At 37.8% G+C, this 18,893-nt stretch overlaps 1 protein-coding gene across 14 annotated transcripts in view; it reads right to left on the bottom strand.

The window, feature by feature from the left end:
• Positions 1-18,893, bottom strand: part of How (protein held out wings) — a 47,988-nt gene that overhangs the window by 13,650 nt on the left and 15,445 nt on the right. For 4 of the 14 annotated variants that reach the window (XM_076440635.1, XM_076440630.1, XM_076440633.1 and 1 more), the window contains exons 2-5: positions 2,497-2,630; positions 2,305-2,421; positions 1,226-1,369; positions 53-155 (exon numbers count right to left, since the gene is read on the bottom strand). In XM_076440635.1, the coding sequence (XP_076296750.1) occupies positions 53-155; positions 1,226-1,369; positions 2,305-2,421; positions 2,497-2,630 (498 nt within the window). The remainder of the gene's footprint in view (positions 1-52; positions 156-1,225; positions 1,370-2,304; positions 2,422-2,496; positions 2,631-18,893) is intronic. The other 10 variants (XM_076440632.1, XM_076440643.1, XM_076440637.1 and 7 more) reach the window with 3 other exon arrangements.

Below are 18,893 nucleotides of genomic sequence, written 5' to 3'. Positions count from 1 at the left end.
CAGCCACTAATTCCTGAAGCAATGATAAAAATAAACGCGTTTAGATATGTACCTGTAACTGCAGCTACTTTTGTGTTGGAATCCCGGTAGGTACCGTTTATAATAGCAAGCTCCATTAACTGTCGCTTCTTCAGTTCATCCTCCCCGTCAGCCTGCTAACAATCAACATGATTGGTAAGAAATACATATAACGTCGAGCAAAAGTGAATGGTATACAATTTTAACTAGACTGCGAAGCTTTCATTTTGATCACAGTAAAAGTAAAATGGCAATTGGCTTCGATTAATACATACAGTGACTCCCACTAATATTCGGACACTCTTCAAAACACCCTAACTTTCCAAATATTGGACTATGCGATTTGAACTTTTTTGGAAAGCTGGAGCAATTAGTTTACTACAGGATGTGAAAAGAGATTTTTCCAAAAATTGCATTTGACCGGAATTGTAGAGGAAATACTAAATGTTGCATATTACAACTCTTTTATGCGGGCCTATATTGAAATTTTGAAAAATACGTTTTGTAGATCTGTGTGGGTTATATGCATTGTGAAAGTTTCATCGAAATCGGTTGTGATGCGGGGAAAAATGACAGTCATTGAACGATGTAAGAAAATCGTGAAAATCTGCAATTTTTAGCATCTTTAAACGCTTGTAGCTCATTGCAACGTCGACCGATTTTGACGAAATTTTCAGGACATGTTTAATTGAAACAGATCTACAAAACGGATTTTTTAAATTTTCAATATAGGCCCACATAAAAAAGTTGTAAAATGGATCTTTTAGTATTGTCTCTACAATTCCGACCAATTGCAACTTTCGAAAAAATTTCTTTTCACATCCTGTAGTGGTCTAAGTGCTCTTGCTTCCGAAAAAAGTTTGAATCGTATAGTCCAATATTAAAAAGATTATCGCGTTTTTTAGAGCATCCGAATATTAATGGGAGTCACTGTACGTTATAAAAATTCGCAGTCTAGTTGTAATTACTTAAGGCTACGCTTTGTTTAAAATGTGAACTATTTCGAAATTATTTATTAATGGATTAATAAATGTCTACAGATAGTTGCACGTTCGCGGTATTCAAGACTGACAATTTATAATCAAGATTAGGGACAAAGAGACGCGAACGGAGAACACAATTTGCATCAGATATTACGGAATTATAGGAAAAGTGAACGACGATATTGCAAATTGGTTATAGTATTTAATAATAGGAACTTTCTCACCACGGGAACAAGGAGTTTCTTGACTTCCTCCACAGCTCTGGCAAGTTTTAATGTGGCACGATTTTCAGTATCATCGACTGTTAATAAAACATGCAGTTCATCGGTTAGGTGCTCCCAGTTCGGTTTACCTCGGTTCAGCTCCTCCTAGCGAAACAATTCAAATCAATTAGCACTGCATCGTGTACAGAATAATCTATGTGCAATCTTAAAAATAATATTACAATTTTCTACAGGTTTTACTGTGTCAAACATTCTTCCTACGATACTTTGAAAGAAAAGGAAAACATAATAACAGAACTCCGAGTACTAAACTCGGTTGCATACAAAATGAAATTCACAACATTTTCTACTGCTTTCACAGCGACACACATTTCTCCTACGATACATTGAAAACAAAAGGAAAATGTAAATAGAAAATTCTGGAGACTAATTCGCAACAAAGCGAGTGCTCGTTTTACACGTCCACAGAAATAACTACCGTAACTTCTCTCTCATATGTACTTACGATCGAATTTTCTTTCTTTCATCTTAAGCAGCTTGAAAAAGAACAGGGAAGGGTGAAATAGATGAAGAGAATATAAAAGAAGATTTGCCGAAAAACGAAGACAGAGTTTACACCAGCTGACATAATGTTTCTGAAGGAAATACAAAAGCCAGTCTACCGAAAATAATTCCTGATCGCCTATTTACCGAGCTTTTTGTAGCTTGCAAACGAACGTGTAATACTATATTTTTCGACGTGCAGGCTTGTTGAAACAAAAAACCGAAACCCCCACGGCCTGCACTCTCGCTCCTCTAAAAATACTCCGAGGCCTTCAATTCCAGATGGATTGTAATCAGTATGAATCTCTGAGGGACATGGATCCATTCCCAGGAAAAACAGTGAAAATCAAGCTCGAGAGGACTTTCTCTAAAAGTTTGCAAGAATGCCCTGAACTTTTTCGTTATTTCTTATTCAATCCTAAAAGGATCATATTGTTTATCGATTTTCATACACAGTAACTTCAGCTGCTTTAAATGCATTTACTTCAACGATTTTTTAGGCGATGGAAGTGATTAGTGGATGGAATTGTTTATACCTTCTTTTTGTCCCTCATAGAGCCTTTACCCCGCACCATAATTTTGCATCCTGTTTCTTGCTCCAATTGCTTGGCTGTCATCCCGCGTGGTCCAAGGATTCTCCCGACGAAGTTAAACTGCAAACGAAATAATTAGGTAAATAATTTTACTCTCCAGACTAATCCACAGTATGGCTACAAGCGAATACTTACGTCTGGGTGTTCTTTAACAGGTACATAAACTTTCTCTGTCAACGTTGTGATCTCGCCCTCTGGTTCTGGTAAAACCAGTGGCTCTTTCTTGACGCCACTGATTTGAAATAGACTCGCCCGCACCTTCGCGATTTCTGCAACAGAAAAAAGAAAATTCTGTAGAAATTGAAAGTAGAAATTACAAATTCTCTTGTACACAAAATTAACAGTATCTCCCAGAAGTATATGTATCTCAACGCTCAACACTAAACCTACCACGAGGAGTCTAATGATCGATTTTCGATTTTTTATTTGACAATTATTGAAATTCTAAAGGTGTTTTCGTGCGTGGGAATTTATTGAATATATTTTTTGACTCCAGTATACAGGATGTCTCAAAATTTCTTCCATTCCAATTAACAGTTGGCGCGCCGCACAGTGGGACCTTTCGTCCAAATCAGAGACAAAATCAAAGAACTTTCGATAGAAATGTGGTAGAGCGACGAAATTTTTTAAAAATTAAAGCTGTAACTTTGCAGAATATGGGAAAAATAGGGAGATTATAGTAAGAACGTTTTTTAACGTTGAGAAAATTCGTTAAACTTGCACAATTTCGAGAAAATTGTGGTTTTTCCAATACCAGTTCTTTGATTTTGTCTCCGATTTGGACGAAAGGTCCCACTGTGCGTCGGGCCGACTCTGCCAACACGCGTCTAGGTCGCGCTCTGATTGGTCCGTGATTTTCGTTAATAACCACGCCATTTTTGCAAAGGAAAATGTTACTTCGAATGATCTCAGGAACCTTCTATTTCCGGATGTTGAAGGAATTTTGAGACGCCCTGTATATTATTGTAAAAATTGCACAAAATATAAATAAATTCAATCTTGTTATTTTTATAATACTATACACAACATTAGTCACTTTTGATGGTCGGTAGGTTTAGTGTTAAACCTATCGCTGCCGACCAGTGGAAATGAATGTAAATAAAAACGGTCGGTTTCTCATTGAACCTTTCCGTTTCGCAGAAAATGGCAGCAATGTGGGAACCGAGAGCTATGGTTCAAGTGCTTGGCATAGTCGAGCAGACTTCCGCCAGTCGAAGACGCCGATTCCTGTTCATCTAACTTTCTAAACCCTCGCAATTTTACGACCTTCTGTGGCTCCGAGCAACCTGGCGATATTATTCGCCTGAACTGCGAACAACGTTTGCGCAAACCTACATTTTTTACGGAACATTTCTACATCCTTTTAACGATCCTGTCGCGAGACCAACGGAGAACCCTAAACGACCAATCTATCGTTCATTAAACACGCAAACATGGCCAAACTATTGGATTGGCGAGAAAGTGATTTCGGTATTTTAAGGTGAAACAGAGAGCCCAATCTTTTTATTCAAGCAATGAACTTTAATGAATAAGACATGTTCCCTTTCGTTCGATGTGATTTTTTCCCAAAAAGAATAAGTAAGAAAATATTTATAAAGAAATTCGGTTTTATTTCACCTTAAATACCGAAATTGCTTTCTTGCCAACCCAATATTATTTTAGAGTAGACTATTATTGTTATTATTATTATTATTCGCAGAACTGCGAATATAGAGAGCTCTAGAAATACCTACTTCACATTATTCTATAAACATAACAAGCATTTCGCCCCCCCCCCCCGCAAGAAAAGTGACAACTCAAAAATGCAGCATTTGAGAAAAATCATCTTAAAGCAGTGCTGCTGTTGAGCCCAACTTTTCTCGCGCGATGGCGCCGATTTCAGCCTCACTAACGTAAGCTTCTCGATAAAATGGGGTACGCGAATTTTAGGAAATTGATATGATTTGATTATGAAAAACGAATGTATGACAAGTGTACTTCTGTACATTGTGTAACTCGTAGGACACGTCCTGGAGTCTTTTTGTCCGGAACAAATTGTTTCGCTACATTCCTAACAATATAACCGCCTCAAGGCTTTCCTACCTCATCATCCTAATATAGATACGTTACTGTGTTCTCGCGCATGCGCGAGAAAAGTTGGGCCGAATAGCAGCTAAAACTTATAGTATTTTTCAATGACATGACCTCAAAATTGTCATTTTATGACGCGTGTCACTTTTTTTGCGGAGGTGCAATGTGTCTATCGAGATTTTTGGCGATTTTTCCAATAATATGTACCCAAAGAAAGAAATTTGGAAAATAATTCGTCAGGGAAACATCTTTACAATCTTAATAATCGCAAATTAAGAATATTAGAAAACCCAGTGGTAAAACCGTGCATGTAACACCCATTTAGCGTTTCGGTAGATCATTATTATAGATTTTCATTTTTATCCGCTTTTGAAAATCATTTTCTGCTTCAGTTTTTAAAAATTTCATTTGCAAGAATTTGTACTGCTGCAATTGGGAATGATTTCAACGTGGTAAGTACCGAAATGAGTTTCGGAGACACCCGAGTTTCCCAGCGGATATTTGCGCGAGCATAAGCGCCGCAGTCGAATCGTGAATAAAGAAACGTTCGATTGAAACAAGCTAAACTGGTCTAGAAATCTCGTTTGCTGTTCCTGCTGCATAGAAACTGTGTTCGATCGACAGTATGTCATTTGATTTTCAAATGCGAATTTGTCTACACTAGAACAGCGACTTGTTGAAATATTGTTGGAATTCTTTAAGATTTAGTGTGAACCAATTCTGACAAACTTCTCGAGAAATACTCGAGTCTTTCAAGGGAGTTATTTCTCTTTGGAAGTGTCCAGGTATTAATGGGTGTGACTGTGTATGCGTTCCGACGATGAATGGCAGGTACGCACGGCGACTATGGAGATTTGAACGAGGAGAGAACGTGCGAGCGGAAAGAACACAGACTCATATCCAGTTTTAGCAACATTGCTCATTATTGCTGACATCAGCCGCCTCGCATTCTTCGCTTTCTTGAGCGATTCTTCTCGTCACGCGCTCCTTTTATCTCGATACACGCAGTTAAATACATCCGACTAATTTTCCACACGATTTCCAAATAACACGAAACATAAATGGATACATACACAGCGGATCCAAAAAGTATTCGAACTCTAAAAATTTGTCGATGTTCAAGCAGCGATAATTTCGTTAAAACAAATAGTACAACAACAAACCCAGTCTCGTTTTAAAGCTCAAACCTTCTACTTTCACCAGCCATCGTTCATTTTAGTCCAAGACAATTTCGCATGACGCGACAGCTGGAAAACCGAAGACACGTTTTCTCTCGAAAATGCTACCAACTCAAGCATCTCTAAAAACATTAACAATTCTTTTCCGGGAATGAATCGTCCATAGATTTGAAGATTGAAGTCTCCCCTTTACAACGACACCAAAAAACTTGATGTACGATTCTTTTTAGTCATTCTATTAACGTTTAAACAAGAGGTGTATACTTCACAACTTGGTCCTCGATTTTGTTGCATAAAACAGTGAAAAAAAAATCGTACATCAATTTTTAAGGCGCCGTTGTAAAGAGGAGGCTTCGATCTTTATATCTGTGAAAGATTCGGTCACGGGAAAATTTTTTAAATATTTCTACAGAGGTTTCAATTTGTAGCATTTTCTAAGGGAAATGGGTCTTCGGTTTCTTATCTGCTGCTTCCTGTAAAAATATCTTAGAGGGAGAAAAGTAACGGCGTTCGAAAGTAGAGTATTAGAGCTTTAAAACGAGTCCAAGTTTACTGCTGTACGATTGTTTTTCGCGAAATGACAGCAGGTCGAATATCGTCAATTTCTCGAGCATCCGAAATTTTGTGTTCCAAAATTTTATGGGTCGACTGAACAGTAAAAATGTTAGAAGAATTTAAAAATACTATTAAACAGGTTAAGAAGGAAAATAAGTTTTCATTTTACTACAGTGTGTTGCAATTCGGGTGGAAAATTTTTATTTTTTGCACAAAGATCCGCCGTATAATGATCAGTATCGCCAGGACTTGTGTCCCCACTCTATCTTCCGTCACGTGACGTGAGAGCAACTATTTCCCCTCGATCCGTGCTCCTTCCCCTCATCTGGCGACACTGCTAATGATAACCGATGATGACAACTGTTAGAACTAAAAACCACTGATCAACGATGCTAATAACTCCAAGTATTCGACTTAATGAATTTATGAGTCACGATTTCATGAATCATTTAGTGTACCAGCAGCGATTCACGTCGCCTTCGCCACAACTCATCGCTATACTAATGTTTACAACGAAAACTAACGCCTTGAATCATCGATTATAGTCCACAAAGCAGCTTTCAGTGTGTATTGCAGACCACTTAAAGTAGCTGTGTTACAAAAGTTTGCACAATGTGTGCACCGTAAATAATATGAATACTATTAATCGGTATAATTGACCAAGTCATTTCGATTACTCATCAAGTTGTTCGTACACGAGAATGGTATTTATCCGATTGAATTTTATCGATTTTTGATGGAGCATAACTTTAATTGAAGCTCCCGATTAATAATGCTCGGTGATTAACGCTAAACCTACCACTGCCGGTCAAATAACCGGATTTATATTATTCATTTCATAATTATTGAAATTATAAAGTTGCCAACATTGAAATTGATTGGATACATTTCTTTATCCAAGCACATATTGTTATAAAAATTGCACAGAATTTATACTCTATCCAACGAGAGAACGAACTCGTTCTGCGCAGCCTTCTGAGCTGATCTAGATGGTGGGAACGCAGCGAGCCTATCATCTCTCACTTCGCTACCCACTCCCCATTTTCTTGAACCAATTAGGGCGAAGATGCGCAGCGGAGAACGAAAACTGGTCGTTACACAAGTTCGTTCTCTCGCGGGATAGAGATTAAATATAAATAGAGCCTTGTCATTTTTGTAACTAAAATTATTTGAATCGCTTTTAGCACTCGGTAGGTTTAGTGTTAAGAACACTTCGCGTGTAATCATCTGACACAAGAACATTGCTGAAACACCAATAACTATTTGAATCGTTTCGATAAAAAAGGCGAAGAATATTAAAATGAAGGAAACAGTTCACCGATCGATTAATCATTTAAACAGTCCTTCGTTAAAGTATTTTGTCGAGATATATTTTTATCATTCATTTCTTTCAGTTATGCGAATAAAGCGTAGTACTCCGATCGAGTAAAAACGACGGAATAAGATGAAATGCCAGCTAAGGATCTATGGTGTAAAAAGTTTGCTCATGTCGCAACGATATACATAGATCTATCTAAGCATAGGCAATGGATGTTGTTAGATCGGTTGGTATAGGTGCAGCATTTATGACATCACCGCTGTCGTAACCACGAAGAGACTACAATCCGTGACACAGATCACGTGCTTAAAGAAAGAGATTTTATTCTTGGGAGACTAACACGGTCGGTTTCGCGAGCATAGAGAACGCGCACACATTATTTTTCCAAAAATTTACTATCACAGACTGGAGATCTTTCAAGATCAAATTCAAGATCTTCAGAATTCTTTAAATCCTTTTCACGGATTCAAGTTCAATCTTTTTAACTACAGTAGGACCTCGATTAACACTAAACTGATTAACACTGCAGGTCAAATGACTGGTTTCATATTTTTCATTTCACAATTATTGAAACTATGAGGTTGGTTACATGAAAATTGATTCACAGAAAGAAAAAACAATTTCACAGAATCTAAATAAATAGAGCCTTGGAATTTTTGTAAAGCTGACATTTTAGTCGCTTTAAGTGCTCGGTAGATTTAGTTTTTTAACTTTAAATTAAGGCCCGACGGATAAGCGAGACCCGAGGGACATAATTAAAATGTACATTATATTCCAAATAAATTTTTTATTGTTGGAAATTTGTTTCCCTTCGTAGCATAACCATATTTAAACGCATATTTGTTTATAATCGGGATGCCACAGTAATATTCAGATACTTTTGAAAGGACGATTACTTTTTTAATAACATTGGACCATACGACCAGGGTCGTCACGCGAATTGTGGGGGAAAAAGTTACCCTCTCTCTAGCGGATTAGTCACGTGACACGTGAGCGGAAGCGTGGGGGAATAGGTGTCGTCGGGAGACAAATCTCAATTCTGACCAATTGCAATTTTCTCAAAATTTTCTTTCATTTTCATAGGAAACTAACTGCTCTAACTTCTCAAAAAAAAAATCGAAGTCGTATGATCCGATGTTAAAAAAGTTATCGTCGTTTTAAAAATGTCGAAATATTATTCACTGTATGTTTAACACTAGAACTACCGAGCACTAAACGCAATTAGCATACATTGCCTTATAATAAGGACGAAATTGCAGTTTTGTTTTTTGTACTTTAACAGAGAAGTTCGCAAAAAGAATTTCTCAGAAAAACATATTTATAATTTTAATATTTCTAGAAGAACAAATCAGGAACAAGTCATTTTGACTCACCCGGTAGTTCCAGTGTTAATAAAATACAAAATATAGAAATACAAAACTCTTTTATAAAATGCAAAAATAAAAATAGCCAAATTATATATAAAACTAAAATTTTAAATAAAATCTATAAAATTAATTTAATTTTCTCCATGTAAAATACAAGAAAACACAGTGTACCTATTCGCCCTCGTAGTTATTTCATTCTGAGAAGTGCAAAACGTATACTCTTATAAAATACAAGAATAAAGATAGTTAAAGTAAAACTAATTTCATTTCCTTCATCTAAAATACAAGAAAACACAGTGTACCTATTCGCTATGTGAGGGGCTGCCCTCATAGTTATTTCATTCTATTAAGTGCAACAATAAGTGCTCTTATAAAGTACAAGAATAAAAATAGTCAAATTGAAACTAATTTCATTTCCTTCATCTAAAATACAAGAAAAAAAAACGGTGTTCCTATTTTACAACTAAAATAGATCGGACGAACGTGAATTCGCGTACAGGAATAAGCATTGTCGTTACTTACAGGCTGCTGTTTAATCGAATACGGCATAAATTGGCGTTATAGCTCCGGTGGCCACGCCTCTTGAGCAATTCAAAACTTATTTTCACACAGTGAGTCACATGGTTATATTTATAAAGCGGTGCCCAAGAAATTTAATACTAACGTTAAATTGTGTCTACTAAAATCTGTGTTACGCTTACACCGATACGACAGTCAAAAATAGCGAGAAATTGGAACGTTCCGAAGCGAAACATTTTTCACAACGGTTTCTCGCGTCTTCCGAACCGAATAAAACCCCCGGGGAATGTGAACGGGCAACGATCTATTAACGCGCGAACAAACCGGAAATATTATTTTTATATTTACAGATAATATCACACGGTAATTTAAATAATCGACACACCAGTTTCACTACGCGAAAAATCACCATTTTTATATCTGCCGCGACTCAAAATTCGTAACGCACGGTTCAACGTTCGCGAAACAACTGAACCATATGTTGCATTATCTATACGACGACCCATTTTCCAGGTAAAATCGTGGGTACGATCTCCCCATCCTTATCCAACGAGACGAGCAGTGTCTACCTGAGCGGCTATGTTTACATTTACGGCCTCGTCCCGTTGGAGAAGGTTATAGGATCGACGATAATTAAAATTCCCATAAATACTCCATAAATCTTGGGAGTGAACAACCTACCATAAAACTTCGCGACAAAAAATTGGACAACAATCTACCCTGACTCATTTCGAAGCGTAAAGACCCTACTTTTTACATATCCAAGTCGGTTTTTTGCATTTTCGTACGCGTCTTCACGATGTGTGCAAAAGAGGTGGTCTCTTCTGATCTGATTCGACGATTTTAAAAAATTGTACAGGGTGGAAAACATTTTTCTAGCCACTCAAACCACCGTAGATTCGAAGAAGGAAGCTTCCCCTTTGCAATGGGACTGGAAAAATTGATGTACGATTTTTTCACGACGTTTTATTAGGGTTTGTATGGAGAGGGACACCTCGGTCCGATTTCTTCGAGTCAGAGTCGCTCCCCACTCTACGACGCTATCTCAACGGCCCGGTCACGTGTCGCAGTGTCACGTGACTAATTCGGTACGCGCAGAGAGGGGGTAACTGTATTTCCCTCAATTGGAGCCAGTTCCCCTGATCTGGCGACTCTGCTTCGAGCAGATGGTATTAAATACCTCTTCAATTCAATTTTCTAGGGTCTCCTTAGGCGAACGATAGTACAATTACAATCTTGTTTAACATTGTTTTAACATTAGAACTATCAAGCCCTAAACGAGACCGAATCCCCTTATAATAACAGCAGGATTTAATTACTTCGAATAACATGTGCTTGAAACATGTACTTCTGTCAGAGTTGGGCAAAAATTTAATCAACGATTTACGAATAAATTTCTACTTCAATCGTTAATGGTCTGTTCGATTAATGATTAATCGATTAATGATTAGCTGATGACATTTCCAAATGAAATACAAAAAAAAATGTAAACAGAGTTTTCATCAATCGATTGAATCAATCGTCCATTTATCAATGATTACCTTTTTTAATCGTACACATAAATCAATCAATTTTTAATTGATTAATGCCCAACTCTGACTTCTGAACAGTAACAAATTTCCGAAGAAAATATTTCTATCGCTTCAGGATTCGTAGAAGGAAAAATCCGCCATTTTGACGGGCTCGCTAATGAGTCTCGTTGCCGTGGAAATTGGCGATTAAAATGAAATTAAGGGCGCACCGCGAACCATTCGACTAATCAATAGTTGTTCAGCGAAGGATGACTTCGATGACGTTCCTCGGGAGTGATACAATCGTCATCGCCGTTTATGTCACTGTCGAGTGGCTTCGCCGGTCATTCGCGAGCCTAATTCGTCACGTTCATTGTGTCATAGGCTTTTCGATCCCGCGATAGAAACTGTCATACTTTCTAGACCAAGCGCTCGCGTCGGGGGATAAACAAACGTCGGAATGTCGCGTGGATCTTTGCGAACGTTTCCTCGCCTCGAATCAAGCTTGCGACGCTGCCAATGATTTTCTGACTCACTGTATATTTTCGAAAGTATGCTGAAAACTGGTTCCCCGTGGCCAATCAAACGGGAACGTGTGCCCGGTGCGCCTAATTAATAACGGGGCCGAGTTTACGGAAAATCACGAGGTTTCGATATAATTAGAGTAAACTGTACAATGATATTGGCACCCTAAGCCAAAACAGTAGTAAAAATCTTTATATCTTTTTCTGAAATGTTTAAACGAGCTCGACTTTCTATTATTATAAGCTAATAGAGAGATTTTTCAGCAAAGATCAAACAGTTTTACGAGTCGTAAATCATTTATTATAAAATATATTCAGCGAATAACAATCGTAAGATAAATAGTACAGTCTTTGGCACTGTTTGCAGAGTTGGGCAAAAATTGTATTCAAATAAAAATTTCAAATGAAATGGGTTTTAAACCCAAAAATGATGAAATTTTTATTTGAATAATACAGTCGTATGTGCAACTCTGTTATGAAAACTTACAACGTTGCTGTGAAATATAAATAAGAGGCAATAAAAAAAAAAAAATTTTCCATACCAGGAATTCTCTTAATATTTGTCGTTTAAATCAAAAGTGCCAATAAATTACAAACTTACTAAGTTACAAATTAGACAGTGATTATTAGATTGCAGATTTTATGACAATAGATCAGATGCAGTGAAAAAGCATTTCAAAAATTTTTAAATACTGTTCTATCATTTTTAGTTCACTGTCCCCACTCTACCTTCCCTTTTTACGTTGCTATTCCCCTATCTTCCCTGTTTCTATACAAATATTAAATATACAAAATATTAAATATAAATTTTCCAAGCTCAATGTCTACAAGTTGTTCGGTTCCCAGTGGATATAAGACTGTCAAGCAAGAAATGCAGTTACGAACAATGCAACCAGAGATAATGCAGCTCGAGAATCGCGACATGGGGGAACTGGAAAAAATTGGGCAATGTTCAAGAATCGAACAGAAAGTTCAGCTCGAAAATTTGCAATTACGGTTGCAGTTTTGCATTGTCGGAAAAATTATTGTTTTATAGCCGACGGTGTTTCATACTATTTTCTGATAAGCGAGTGAAATTGATTAGAGAGATGAGAGGTGTATAGCATGTTATATTTTGTGTTCGTTTGATATGTTTATCGGGACGCGGCAATAGGATCGTCGCAAAGTGAAGTGCACGACTCAAATCTATTTAACACAAACGATCGGCCTTGCGGAGACGTCTTATGCATCTTATGTTACGTGGCACGCAGAGAGACTTGAAATGCAGCTAGACACTGTCAAAGGATTGAGACGTTTCAGGCTGATCTCACCTCTTGAACTTGAACCACCTCGAACGAAAAGGTAGACGACCAATTGACCATTTACCATATTTTTTACATTTTTAATTGTTATAATTATTGAAGCGATGACGTTGCTTACATGGAAAATGATTCGATAAATTTCTTTATAATAAATATATAAATAGATAAAAATTACACGAAATTTAAATAGATAGAGCCTTGTCGTTTTTATCAGCTGAAAAATATTTTAATCGCTTTCAGTGCTCGGTAGTTTTAGTGTTAAAAATCCCCTTCGGTACAACGCCGAATTACTTAATTTTCTAAGCGTACGAACATATAAATTATATCTAATTTTTCTACACATCTCTGAAGAAATTGGCAACCTCAATTTTCGGGAAAGTTGATTGTCACTATTTTTCGAGTTTTCAGTGGTGACATAATCATTTCGAGGTCCAGAGGTCTATTGCACAATAGAGAACACGTTTATAATTAAACCGTGCGTGGTTTGTGCAATCTTCAATTTTTGGAACGCGGCGAATAATGGCAAATTACGACAATGAACAATTTCTACCAGGGATCTAAAATAACAGTTATTTTAACATTTTCTACGATGAAAATCGTTGATAATAAGTTGATTGTTATTGAAATTTAAGATAATGTACACAGAATAATACAAATAATATTACAAAAGTTACAAATAACCAGACAGCGGATTTTATGCATTTATGACAAAAATGAGTAGGTGTAATTTAAAACATTCAAAACATCAGACGAATTTAAAAATACTTTTATATAATTTTCAACCTATTGAACATATTGAGAGAAAAAATGAATTTCTATGTCGCTCCGGTTTGTTGTAATTCAGCTGGAAAATGTTTATTTGCATAAATGATCTTGATTTGCATAAATGATGAGAAAATTCATTTTGGTTGCTTATTTAATTATCGAGTTGTCTACACTTTTCCGGATGGAGCAAGCCTGTGAAATTCATTGAGAAGGTTTCGTACAACAAGACGAATCAACAGACCATAAGAACAACACAAAATCTGTTTGTTTGTCACATTAAATTTTGATTGTATCAATTAATTTTACGAATATAAAAAATGTAAGAAATACTTGATTGTCTACCATTCGAAAGTTGTACTATTTAATAATAACCATTACAAATTTCCTTCATCAATAACTGTTATGAGCGATCAAAATGAACTTCTCTCATTGATAACTGTTACGAGCGACCGAGATAAATTTCTCTCAACGATAACGTTTACCAACCAGAGAAAAATTAACCAAACGAGTAACCAAAACGATTTTAGTCAATGAAATACTTGTTATTCCATGACTTTTTTTCTTTTTGGTTACAACAGTTATGGTCCCCGATTTCAACGAAGCCTAACTTCTTATCTCTAAAGTTGAGAAGAACGCCCACTCCAAGAGAAAAATGAAAAATAGAATGCTAGGTAGCGGAGAAAGGTTGACGTCCCAGGGAAATCGTCGAGGGTTTAGGCTAGCTGGTTAGGATCTTTTCGACCGAGGATCAGCCCCCTAATTCTGGTAAGTCGAAGGAGAACCATGGGGGAGACTAACCGAAAGAAATGTCGTCGTCTATTTCTCGTCTGGCGAGTCATTCGGATTCTCGGCTCCGCTCTCGTCGAGGGGTACGTCCAGCTAAAATTGGAAAGGCGATATCACGGGGAGAGCGTCCGGAACGGATTGATGGGTGTAAACCATCGTTCCTAACATCGCATCGTCCGAAGACGACACCCACTGGGCCAGAGGCAACCGAACGAAACCAGAGGAGGTTTTGACGTCATTCAAAGCCGGAAAGTGACCCTGACCAGCCGACACTTTTGGCACCGGTCGTCAATATAGGAGCCGTGTGGCTCCTCAATCCGCCGGAAATCTAGATATACAGGTAACCCCCCCGTGTGTCAAGAGACGCATCAGCTACTCGGAATTCGGCTAACCGGGCCGCGTACCGCGATTATGCCAGTTTCGAATCGGTACACGGCTGACTTTTTACGAAACCTCCATTTTCTGGCATCCTCCATTACCGTTTCCAACATTTCAAGAACGTGCATCTCCAATTTTCGAGCTAACATTATTTTTTAAGTCATTCTACTTTTTCCAGGATTGCAAGAGTGCGGGATTCGCTTTCGCATTTCTCGATAATGCAAACACGGGGTTTTTCAGTGGACAAAACCACTAGATAGAAGATCTAGGGCGCTATCGCCCTCAAAAGTCCTATTTTTTCGTTTACGAGGCGTAATTTTCATTATTCAGTGTTTCCCAAAATGTGGTACGCCTACTCCTGAAGGTACAGGAAAAGTTTGGAGGGGTACGCACTGATTCGAATGCAACAATGCAACAACTACTGTTGTGTACAAAGCAAGTACACGCTTGCTACTTAAGGATGTTCTGGAGGTACAATGGAAGACAAGAGTACAAGAAATTCGAAATCCATCAATACATGGCAAATGAAAGCCATTCATGAGTATATTTCAGGGGTCCTGAAATAGAGGGATACTTGAGGTCCTTCCCTTGTCAGTGTTACGACAGTTATAGAAGAGGTCGGAACTTTGGGGAACACTGTCCTAGATCGATCTTTATCTAGCGTTTTTGGTTACTGAAAAACCCCGTGTTTGTATTATCGAGAAATGAGAATTGAATCCCCTGGAAACAAGTCTACCGTCTTACATTTTATTTAACAGCAACAGCAAATTTTTACATCGTGTAACGGTGGGAATAAAATGTTTAACGATGCCAATTCTTTGGTGGTTTAAAGTCGTTTAAAGGTCTGTTCACTAGAATGCAAAATTGTGATATTTTAAGCTGAATATTTTGTTGCAACTTGATTTTTATCGTGACCTCTCGGATTAATTATTAGGGGCGGGTTCAAATCAGCGAACACAGTCTCGATTTTCTTTGCATTTATTCAAACTTTTATTTATCCCTAAAAAATTCTTCTCTGTCTCCCTCTCTCTCTTCATTCTTCATTTTAAATAACTTTGTAATGTGAATTACTATTTCCTTGTTTTTTCTCTAAACAACACCAAAGCAAATCCAAATTGGGTCTCAAAATCAAATGTTGTTAATGATAACGATTATCGTCTTGCAACTCTCGTATAATAGTTGCAAGACAAGGTTACAACGTTATTATTAATTTATTACGAACCTGTTAGGAGCACACGGCAGGAAACAGTAAGAGAATACGCAGAGAGATTATAATTAAGGGAATATTAACAGTATAAATATCAATTAGAATCAACGTACGCTTGTGCTGGCGATCGATCGTTTCGATAAAAGTCGTCGCTACTCCATTCTAGTAGCTTCGAAGTGTTCTCAATAACGTCGGAACGTTATCGATGTGAAAACAAAATCGATCTTCGGCTTATCTGACCTCCGTGGAAAAATGATTTTATCGTGTACCTGTGATCGCGTGTCAGTAATCTTCCTCGAGTGCGCAACATCGAAAAAATCGACTGATTACGTTAAGTGGGTATCTAGTGCAATACTTAACACCGTATCGAACTACAATCGACGGAATATAATCGCGCTCATTAGCAGATAATTATCTCCTTGCAAAAGGGGAACTCGACGAACAGTCTTCCAACAAATATTTTTAAACAACTACAAATTTGTATAGATAGTGAAATTTAATGGAAAATCTTTGCACATTAACCACAGATTTTCCAGAGACAAAACGCACGATTGGAATCGCCGGAGCTGCCAAAGAAATGTTTAAAAAATTCCCACTAGTGAATTAAAATAATCGATTAATAATTCGATAAACTACAGGTTTCCAAACGTTTGTTGAAACCTCTTTAGGATTCTAACAACTGAGATTTATCGAAGACTACTTAATAAATTACCAAGAAAATTGTTAAAAATTCTCTGGAGGGAATTAAACATTTTGAGAAGATAACTCGATAAACCACAGGTTTTTAGGATTCTAATGGCTGCGAATCGGAGATTTATCGAGGACAATTTAATAAGTCACCAAGAAAATTGTCAAAAATTTTTCAGCAGAGAATTTTGATAAACATTTTTGATAAATGATTCGACGTGTTTTCGAATATTTGTTGAACCGCGTCGAATTTTCACGGGACAAATGACGGTCAGTGGGTGAAGTGTTTGAAGTTGCAATCGTGAAAGTCGAGAACAGCTCCGTTCTCTCTCCCTCTCTCTCTTCCTCTTGGTCCACAAAAGTTGAAGTAAATTCGATCAAGTAAAGCCGCGTCGGAGAGCATGAGGGTACACACGCTATACTCTCGGTATAATGAGCGGAGGAGTTGCCAGGAGTGTGTGAGTGTACGAGGCGACTCAAGGCAAACAGAAAGAATGATAAAGAGAAGAAGAGTGCCGCTTGGAAACGGAGATGGTGGAGAGAATTCCTTTCACCCTACTTACTTTTCGAAGCCTGAAGCGTGAGCCTCAAAACCGACCGGGAGAGCCAAGCCAAAGAGAAAGAGAGACACCGAGGGAGAGAGAGAGAGATAGAGGGAGGGAAAGGCTGAAGGATGGAAAGGCCGAGGTAAAAGGAAAGGGGGTAAAAAATGTTCAGGAACAAAAGAGGATGGGAACGGTCAGCGAACGAACAACAACAATTAACAACAAAATACAATACAGCCTGTAAAGTGTGTAGATAACTCCAAAAAATTATTTAACCCCTTGCCGTACCATTTTCTTTACAGTTGCAGTGATTAAAACGTCTTTGTGCACAAAAATACATTTAAAAAATCGTTTTAAAAACCACGCTTATATTAAAATGCACTGAAAAGGAGAAATTCATTTTTTACTGGTTCTCCATAAAATACCGAATCCAGTTAAATGATTAATAATATTTTTCCCCAAAATTTTAAGCAATTAGTCCAAAATTTCTTCCGTTGTAAAATTAGTGTCGGAATAGGTAGAAACATTTAATACAAATTTAAATAAAATCATCACATTAGTGACTATAAAAATAAAAGCGTGGAGCACCCACGAAGATTACGTCAATATAGTTTAGCGCTTTACGCTTTTATTTTTATAGTCACTAATGTCATGATTTTATTTAAATTTATATTAAATTTTTCTATCTATTCCGACACCAATTTTATGACAGAAGAAATTTTGCAACATTCATATTTGTTAGACTTTGTTCAAGATCTTCATCACGAGTCTGGCTCGCGAAAATACGTCAATAAATGTGTAACAATATTTTCGTTGCGTTATTCGAGGGTCTACCGTGTGTTTCGAATGTTTTGTGCGGACCGAGACCTCCCCTCGTCTTTCTATGATTAGGTTTCTTCACGGGCGCTTTCTACAGCGATCTGGGGACACCTAAGAGGCCGTAGATCATTTTTTAAAAATACCCTTGCAGGAGAAAGGCTGTATTTTTAATACATGGTGAGCTTGGGGAGGTTCTTTTTCGTTCAATTTTCCAACTGTAACTTCTCCAGAGAAAATAGCAATACATATCGAGACTAAACTGAGAGAAAAGTTTTTTCAAAACGTACTCTACAATAAAATACGTAACTCGTGTAATTTTGAATATTTTCGCACGAAGAAAATCACACGCGTACTTCGAACGTCAATAAACGCTTGTGTAAAATCCCAATGCAAAGGGTTCGATAGTTTTTCGTGAAAAAAAAAATCGTAAAAAACGGCCTCGAGAACCAGAATACCCTCGCAAGAAATTCGTCAGGCAGTGTTTCATTCCCGATGCTCGCTATCCTCCAGAGTCACGAAGAGAAACTGTGAGCGCGTGCACGTGTGTCAGCCTGCCCGAGGAGGAAACAAGCACAAGGGCCAACGTGAGCAGAATCTTAATTCCAACTTCGGGAAAAATATATCCCGTCTTATGAAGAAGTATTTTTCACGATGCTAGGAAATCTGTGGCTTCTGCGACGGTGTGCAAGGTTGCGCAGGATTCTGCAAGGCTCTGCAACGCGGCTCGAGGCGTAAGAGCGGACAAGCGAAGATACAACCGTGCAAAACACCGGAGAAAGAGAGGACACGGGAAAGAAAGTGAGAGAGGCCGGTGGGGAGAGAGAAAGAGAGAGAGAGAAAATGACGAGAATGGAACGAAGCTGAAGTGGCACGAGCCCGCCCGTTGGTGGATGCCGTGCGGCATGGAGCGAACTGCAGGTCAATCCGGTCATCGGCCCCTATAAGCTCCCAAGGGCCACCACAAGAAGTTCCGTAATACTTTTCCCTCGACTCGAAATTCCC

The sequence above is a fragment of the Lasioglossum baleicum genome, chromosome 16 (genome assembly GCF_051020765.1).
Source record: "Lasioglossum baleicum chromosome 16, iyLasBale1, whole genome shotgun sequence".
Classification (NCBI taxonomy): domain Eukaryota; kingdom Metazoa; phylum Arthropoda; class Insecta; order Hymenoptera; family Halictidae; genus Lasioglossum; species Lasioglossum baleicum.
Note: the sequence above shows the minus strand (reverse complement) of the source record. Positions and strands in the feature narration are given on the sequence as shown.